We start from the raw sequence: 8,456 nt of genomic DNA, 5'->3' as shown, positions 1-8,456 counted from the left end.
GAAGCCCCTACCATGAACATTGTGGGGTCTGTGCCCAGCAAACCTCCTTATTGCTGGGGAGAGAGCCTGTTCATGGGAAGGGAACCTAGCCCCAGATTTTTATTACAATAACTTGGCATTCCACTTTATAGGTCACCATTGTTTTAATTTTGTCAACATGAGTGTGTCTCCAAGAGTTTGGTGGTTCTTGAATACTGTAAGAATTTAGTTTTCAGACTTGAATTTCTGAGGATAGCACTGTGGAATTACAGATTATCCTCATGAGGGGTGGATGTTCTTGGGATGCATTTTCAGCACCACTAGAACAGGTCTGTGAAAACATGGCCAAGGAGGAGCTTGCCTTCATTTTTCTCACAGAACACAGCACCCAGAGTCCTCGGGGGCCAAGTGTCTGTCAGAAGGAAGATGCTGGGTGAGGTCATGCTGCCTGTAAAGCTGTCTCAGGTTCCAGGGACTTCAGCAGATGGTGACGTGGACAGAAAGAAGACTGTGGCAGTGCTGAGAGACACAGGTGTGCTTAGTAAATATTTGCTTACTGGAAACCTGTCACAGGTGCCATGGGCTGCTTAGTTGAAAGCTGCCTGTCTTGTTCAAGAGCACATATGACCCCCAGGGTCCTCACAGGAGGGCTGGGATCAGGGTGAGTCAATAAATAGGGCACCCACTCTCAGCTGCTGATTCATCATTGGCACCAGACTGAGAGTGGGATCTCCTTGCCACCTCTGTTCACAGGAACTGCATTCTGTATCTCAAGGAAAGGGCAAGAACAAGTGTTGCCTGGTTATATCACAAGTACCAATGTCCTGCTGAACTGCTGTGGGAGCCCAGTGGCAAGAAGACCTAATTTCATCTTGGGCAGGATGGGGAGACTCCCAGGACACCATCCAAGCTGCATCCGGAATGATTAGGAGGCATTTGACAGTAAGTGGGAGGGAAGGGTCTTACTCCATGGAGTGGGCAGGTGTGCAGGCGGGAGGCTGATGGAGTTCTTAGGCCAGTAAAGGATGAGGTTTGACCCCTAAAATGGGAATGTTTTTCCCAGTTATCTGCATATACTGGGACTCTCCTTCCCTCTGTGGGTTTCAAAATCCTGTGGGCATGTTCTCAGGGGCACATAAATCTGAGGAGCCCACCTCTTCCCTGTGAGGTAGATTAATGTGGTCCGAATGCCTGTTGTGGGAAGATGGTTGTTCTGGGTACCGTGGTCTGTCCTCTCCTCCTGGACAGAAGAGAGATGCTGGCAACCAGTCCAGCCAAGAATCACTGGGGAATCTTAGAGGTAAAGGAAGCCCAGCAAAAAGAAGCTGAATGTTGTGGCTGGGGTGAGAGTCATGGACAAACAGGTTGGATGGCAGCCCTCCCAGGAGCTGGGCGCAAGTGCAGGGTGAGAGCAACCTCTCCACCGGGGGGTGGGCGGGGCTTCTTCAGGTTTAAAAGGTTAATGTACTTGGTGTGACTGATAGAAAGGATGTTGAGACTGTTTCTCTGTATCTCACTGTTCGCTGAACCCAGGGTAGGCAAAGCATGAGTGGGGAAGCTGCAAGAAAACTCAAAGAGTCATAGGAACTGTAGACACATTTATTCTCTCTTGACTGGCATAGCAGCCATAGCAGCAGACACACTATAGTCTTTCCTCTCATGGTTGATCCAGTGGACATAGCATAAGCTTACGGAACAAAAGTGGGCTGTGGCCAAGCAGGTACATTGTGATGTGCATGCACAGCACTATAAGTGATCTCAACTGTTACATAATCATGTATTTACAAAATATGGGGCAAAAGGCTGTGTGGCAAGACAGCCTGATCACTTCCATCTTGGCTAGTTTGGTCTTTCCCTACAGAGATGAAAAGACCTTGTGAAATCTGGACCATGAGTCACCCTAGGAGGACAGCGTTCACTGCCCAGGGAAGAAGGGCAGGGTCCACTAGCCTGCAGGTCACAGACAATGAGGGCCAGACCTGGGAGACTGACCAACTGCGGTTTCTCAGACCAGCCTTTGCAGGTTTGGGTTGGGCTGTTTGTGACGCACTGAGTGCAAGTGGAGGTAACAGTGATTGGTCAAGGGCTGCCTTGATCTCAGAGGCTGCTGAGATGCAGCCATGCGTCTTAGTTTTCCTGCCTGGAATGATGTAAGGAAGGTGAGGTTCTGCCCTGGGCCAGGCTAGGTCTCCCTCCCCCATCATGTGACTTCTCAAGGGCTGAAACCATCTTGTGTATGAGATTCATTGCACTGAGACGGACTTGGGTCTCTAAAGGCCAGTGGACTGAAAGTGCAGGGACCTGGTCCCAGGCCGCGCTATACTATGCGTTGACTTTCCAACCTTCGATTTATTCACTAAATTCATTGGATCCTGTTTCCACATGTGCCAAACAGGAGGATAATTGTAATGATATCTGTCTTTCATAAATCTATAAATTTGAAATTTGTAATAAGACCTAGACAAGTTGGGGGTGTTGATAAAGATTCAGCTTTCCAGCTACACAGGCTAGCTGGCTGACATGTTGAATTGACCTTAGATATCTGGATTTTGAAAAAGTCCCTGGTGTTCTGCCAGCATGGAATGTTGGAATATTTGTTGTCTGGCTCTCTCCCAGTGACCCTGGCCTGTAACTGCATTGCTGTTTCTCTAGGCTCCTCCTCCCTCCCCAGCCCTGGAGCAGATCCACACAGTCCTCACAGTACTTCCAAGAGTAGAGGAAAAATATGAGGCTTGCTCTCCTCATCACCCCTAAAGTGACCAGAGGGCAAGTTGCCTGGATTTTAACTCCTTACAGAAGTTTCTGACCAAAGGATTCATTCCCCCCTAACTAGATGCGGTTGGAGGAAATAGAGCAGTATTGGATATTCTCTTGTCTGAGATGCAGCAGAGCAGTTTCCGAAAGCACAGAGTGGACTCAGGTGACTTGCTTGAGGCCGCATAGTGGAATGGGACAGTGGCTGATATGTTGGGAAATTTTTTTCCAGAGTTTATCAGAGTGATATGATCACAGGGTTGGGGTATCTGCAATACAGTGGAGTTGTTTATACATTTACTCTGCAACTGTTTGCTGAGGTCTTAATGTAGGTGCTGGTGAAATTAATAGGAAACCTCCAAGTAGTTTAGTACAGGCTGGTGGGCTATCCATTTAGAACATGTTCAGTTCAGTTCAGTTCATTCGCTCAGTCATGTCCGACTCTTTGCAATCCCATGAACTAAAACATGTTAGCCCCGCCCTAAGGTGGAGAAAACAGGAGTGTCCTTTGAATGACACTCCCTCCTCTCTTTCTTCTCTTCCTAGATGCTTCTCTGTGGCCTCACAGGCTGGCAGGCAGCCTGTGATGGGGCCCTGCTCAGAAGAACCCCGCCTCTGCGGGGCCTCCAGGCTCCTAGGATTCACCAGCTTCCTCCTCAGTGAGTGATCCGGGCTCCTGGGAGGGAGGGCCTCTGGGTGGAGCAGGGAGGCAGGGTGCTCTTTCCATGTCCTATGTCCTTGGTGAACAAAAAGACAAAACATCTCTGCCATTATTTAGCAAATGCAGAGCCTTTGGTTTAGAGACCTGGGGTGAAAAGAAGAACAAAATAATCTTCTTGTTGTGGTGAGTCTGAGACACCTGAGCTCAGGCAGCCTTCACTACATTAAGGAAAACATTTCTAGGAAGGTAAGTCTGTCTCTGCAGCAGAAATGTGAAGCTGGGTGAACCAGGAGCTGCCTGCAGAGAGGGGAAGAGACTAAGAAGCTGGCTCTTTGCCTTGGACGGGCTGGGGAACAACTCAGAGGGAACCTGACAGTCTGTGCAGCTGCCCTGTGGAGGAGGAGGTTGACTAGAACCCTGTGTCTGAGATGGAGAAAGCAACTGTAGTCTTGATTTCTTAGGCAAGATGCAGGATGTTAAATACAATGAAATGAAATTCTGCTTTTGTAAAAGGAACAGCAGCCTCTCAAATTTAAGGGTTTCTGTATACCACCTGTTGTAAGAATATGACGAAACTAAGGGAAGAGTAGACTGGTAATGTGGGCTCTTAAGTGAGTGAACTAGAGGAGGAAAGAAGGGAAAGAGACATAGAAAACTATGCAGAGTTAAGTGAAAAGTGAGCTACAGACTGGACAAAACCCAAATTATATACGTGACTTCCTGGGGACTATCTGATTATGTGTGAGAAAATTAAAAATTAATGAGTAAACACTAATGCCCAAGGAATTATGAATTCTGGAGAAAGTTGGAAAGCTTTAATTGTTTAAGCTTTTATTTTTAATTAAAGTTTAAAAAAAATTATTTTTCAGTATTCCAGCCACTAAATGAACTTTCAGGAACTGTATGAAATTTAATGAATTATAGACTTTATAAACAGATGTCTTGAATTAAGAATGAGCTTTGTAAAACCTTACCTCCTTTTCAGTAATGTAACTTTATAAGGTAACAGTAAAATATAGAGCTTCTCTTCTCTTCCCTTCAATTTTATTTAACTTGAAAATAAGTTATGTTATTTAGAGTTTTCTCCATAGGCTCTGTGGTTGGAAGATTACATAAAAGAAAGAGAGGGAAAATGGACAAAATTATAAATTGATTCACAACTATTAAATTTTATATTATTTAAATAAACTCTATCTTGTTTGTAACCACACTCTCCCTGGCTTTATTTTCTTCTTCAGGATTAGATCTTTTGGAGATCACATCTCTCACTCCCTTCCTTCTCTTTCCAAGTCTTCTTCTGCCTTCCTCATAGCTCAGCTCACCATCTGCCCCGGGTAGATTCTCCCTGCCTCTCAGGGCTGAGCTTCCTCTCTCTCTGGTTCCTGTTTTTCCAGCAAGTATGGAGTTTGGACAGGCTGCTGGTTAACCCTCAGCTGGCCAGAAGTCCCTGCCCTGCTAAACCCCTCTAAGTACTTGCTTCCCCTTTCTCAGGACAGGAAAGTTGGAGGATGAACCTTCAGGAGCTTCTCAGACCCTGGTGATCAGACAGTAGTGCTGGAAGGGGAGCTCCTGGGGAGGTCAGGGACAGGTGGAGAGCTGGTGGGAGCTCCTGCAGGGGAGAAGCCCTGGGCTGGGAGTGGGCAGCCCCGGTGCCAGGTGTGGCTCTGCCCTGTGTGACCCAGGACAGGTTCACCCCCTGGGGAGTCTCCTGCTCTGTGCCGGGGTGGGGGAGCCCTGGATAGATGTCCCCTAAGGCCTGACCTGGAGAAGATGACTGAGTAAATGAATACAAAGAAATATCTGAAATCCTTAGGCATATGAACACTGTCATGAGTTATTCTCTGCTTCCAGTGAGAGCCAGAAATGAGAATAAGTATAGCCAGAGGGAGACAGGTCTGAAATGGTGAGAATTTATTGAATTGGAAAGAGGACTGGGACTGTGGAAGGCTGACAAGAAACTGAGGGAGCCTCTGGCCAACATCTAGAGAGGAACTTAGACCAGCAGGTGCATCCTGACCTGCTGGAAGAAGCAGATTGATCATCTTTTCAGGGTAAGGGACTTTACCTCATCCTGTTCTGTCCTACTTCATCCCCAGAAAGGGTAGAGGATATCAGGTCCCTTGGGCCTATGTCTGAAGAGGGAAGGTAGGCTCAGGAGGTGGTGGCCCTGCAGCAAATGTGCCCACTGGTCACAGCTCTCCAGGAAAGTGCCTGAGGAAAGCCCACTGTGGCCTGGCAGGGACTGATTGGGAAGTGTTGTCTTGGTGGCAGGGACAGTAGAGCTCTTTAAATGATCACTTGCTCTCCCCCTCATATTCTAGTCCTTTGCAGGTAGCCAGGGACTTGTCACGAGTGCTGGTCGAAAAACATGAGCAGAGAGCACGCTACTTGTGGACAGTTTCAGTGAAACCCCTGTGTGATTCTCCTCTCTCCCCTCCTGCTGTTGGGCTGGGAGCCTATGAAGATGCTGTGAGTTCCATGGGTGCAGCTACAAGAAGCTGGAGTTTCCTCCATGAATGACAGGGCCTCTCCCTCACTTTCTCATGGGACCTGTGGTGGGGACTGTAGACTCCCCTTATGTGAAGACCCTGAGGTATTGTAACTGTTACACAGCACAGCCTGTAGTTTCCTGACTACTGCACTGCCTGGAAAGAGCAGGAAGGATAGCAGTCTTCATATTTGTGTTAGGTATCTATTGCTGTGTAACAAATCGCCACAAAACGTAGTACCTTAAACACCACTGGGTATAATCTCAGTCTCACAGTTTCTGTGGGTCAGGGCTTAGGATTGGATCAGCTAGGTCCTCTGACTCAAGGTCTCCCAGACTGAAGTTAGAGTCTTAGCTGGGGCTGGGGCTGCATCAGCCCATGGTCCACTGGGCAAGCTATGATTCCAAGATCTCTCAAGAGATTGCTGCTGGGAAGCAGTTCCTGTGGCTGTTGGGCTGAGGGTCCCAGTTCCTCTCTAGATATTGGCCAGAGGCTCCCTCAGTTTCTTGTCATGTGGGCCCCTCCTTAGGCAGCTGACAACATGGCAGCTGGATTCCTCAGAGTGAGCAAGAGAGAGAGACTGTGAAAGAGAGGATGTGTGTGTAAGCAAGAGGGAAGTCACAGTCTTGTATAACCTAGTATCACTGAGTGACATCCATCATGTCTGCTCTAGTCTATTCCTTGGAAGCCAATCACTAGATGTATCCCACTCACCAGGGGAGGGCATTACAAAAGGATGTGAACACAAGGGGACAACAATTAAGAAGCTAATCCTACAGTTATGCATTTGGTATTGACAGAAAATCTGCTAGGTTTTTTTGATACATGAAGGTGAAAGTGGAAATCACTCAGTTGTGTCTGACTCTTTGTGACCCCATGAACTATACAGTCTATGGAATTCTCCAGACCAGAATACTGGAATGGGGAGCCTTTCCCTTCTCCAGGGGATCTTCCCAACCCAGGGATCGAACCCAGGTCTCCTGCGTTGCAGGCAGATTCTTTACCAACTGAGCTATCAGGGAAGCTCCATGATCCCATTCAATTTATGAGGTAGGTGGGGAAACTCCAAATTAGAAAATTTAAGTTACCTCCTCAAGGTAACAATTCCCTAGAACCAGGATTTAATTCTAAAATTGCTTAAATCCACTTTACTAGGCTGCCTCCTAAGAATCAAGGGAGTATATTGGATGAATTTCATTTAAAATGTAGGTTATGTAGTTTTCTCATTTATTGTTACTGAAAAAAAAAATTGTGGTTCCTGTGTCCTACCTGTGCCCTAGGTGTCTGCTGCACTGGGGTCGAGAATTCTGCAGCACCTGGTCCTGGAGTTCAGGATTCTGGACTTGTTCCCCTGCAGAGGATCCGAGGAGGTTCTGTGTTGTTTCATGTGACCAAGAATCAAAAAGCTGACCCAGAGGAGGTCTCATGGGGCTTTGGCCCTGAGTTAAACTACAGCGTCATGCTGCGAGTCCACCGTGGGGCAGACACCCCAACCTGGGTCAGCCTCCAGGACAAGTACCAGCAGAGGGTCCATGTGCCTAACATCCTGTTCCTGAGGATTGATAACCTGACCCTAGAGGACAGTGGGCAGTACCGGGCTCGAGCCAGCTTCACTAGAGGAATAGAATTAAACCAGGTTTTCCTCCTCACTGTCTATGGTAAGCGACACCTCCTCACCATGGCTTCCCTCCTTCTTTTGAGCTAGGAGTGTCAGCTAGGCCCCATTTTTCAGGATCCCTTCCAGACATCAGCGTTCAGACTATTTTCTCCCTTGAATTAGGGTAAGTGGGTTTACTGCAAATGGTGAGAGGAGTTGAGATTCACTCCAGGGATAAAACCACTTTAGAATTTTGGGAGAGGAGAATGGAAATTTGGGGAAATTATATTGCCATAGGAATTGTTGTTCTTTATATGTCTAGGTTTATTTAATGTGTGTATTGCTTATCTGTTGCTGCTATAATGCTGCTTTCATTTGGAGCCTGAGCACAGCACAAATCTTCTATCTTATTAGGCTCTAGGTCAGAAGTCAGACATAGGTCTCACTGGGCCGAAGTTGAGTTGTTGGCAGGACTGTGTTCCTCTATAGAGGTCCCAGAAGAAAACTCATTTACTTGTATTTCCCACTTCTAGTGGTTGCTTGCGTCACTTGGCTATGACCACCTTCCTCTACCTTCAAAGCTGGCAATAGTGGGACCAATTCTTCTTACATTCTAACACCTTTGACCCCCTTACTCTTCTTTCTTCCATTTCTAAGGACCCCTGTGATTGCATTGGTCCCAACCAGGTAATCAGAACAATCTCCTTATTTTGAAGCCAGCTGATTAGCACCTTAATTCTTTTACCTTAATTCCACTTTGCCCTGTAACCTATCATAGTCATAGGTTCTGAGGATTGGACATGGAAGTATTGGGGCCCATTATTCACCTACCAGCAGAGATATTACTTTGCCAACAAAGGTCCATCTAGTCAAGGCTATGGTTTTTCCAGTGGTCATGTATGGATGTGAGAGTTGGACTGTGAAGAAGGCTGAGCACCGAAGAATTGATGCTTTTGAACTGTGGTGTTGGAGAAGA

At 47.0% G+C, this 8,456-nt stretch overlaps 1 protein-coding gene across 3 annotated transcripts in view; it reads left to right on the top strand.

Moving 5' to 3' along the window:
* Nucleotides 1-541: 541 nt before the first annotated feature.
* Nucleotides 542-8,456, top strand: part of LOC104983304 (CD48 antigen-like) — a 19,446-nt gene continuing 11,531 nt past the window's right edge. For 2 of the 3 annotated variants that reach the window (XR_824612.1, XM_010832736.1), the window contains exons 1-4: nucleotides 542-640; nucleotides 733-921; nucleotides 3,280-3,392; nucleotides 7,164-7,541. Coding sequence is in view for 2 of the 3 variants with exons in the window: in XM_010832736.1 (XP_010831038.1) it covers nucleotides 3,320-3,392; nucleotides 7,164-7,541 (451 nt within the window). In the remaining variant the exon portion in view is untranslated. The other variant, XM_010832738.1, reaches the window with a different exon arrangement.

This window comes from Bison bison, unplaced genomic scaffold, assembly GCF_000754665.1.
Source record: "Bison bison bison isolate TAMUID 2011002044 unplaced genomic scaffold, Bison_UMD1.0 scf7180017862173, whole genome shotgun sequence".
Classification (NCBI taxonomy): Eukaryota; Metazoa; Chordata; class Mammalia; order Artiodactyla; family Bovidae; genus Bison; species Bison bison.
Note: the sequence above shows the minus strand (reverse complement) of the source record. Positions and strands in the feature narration are given on the sequence as shown.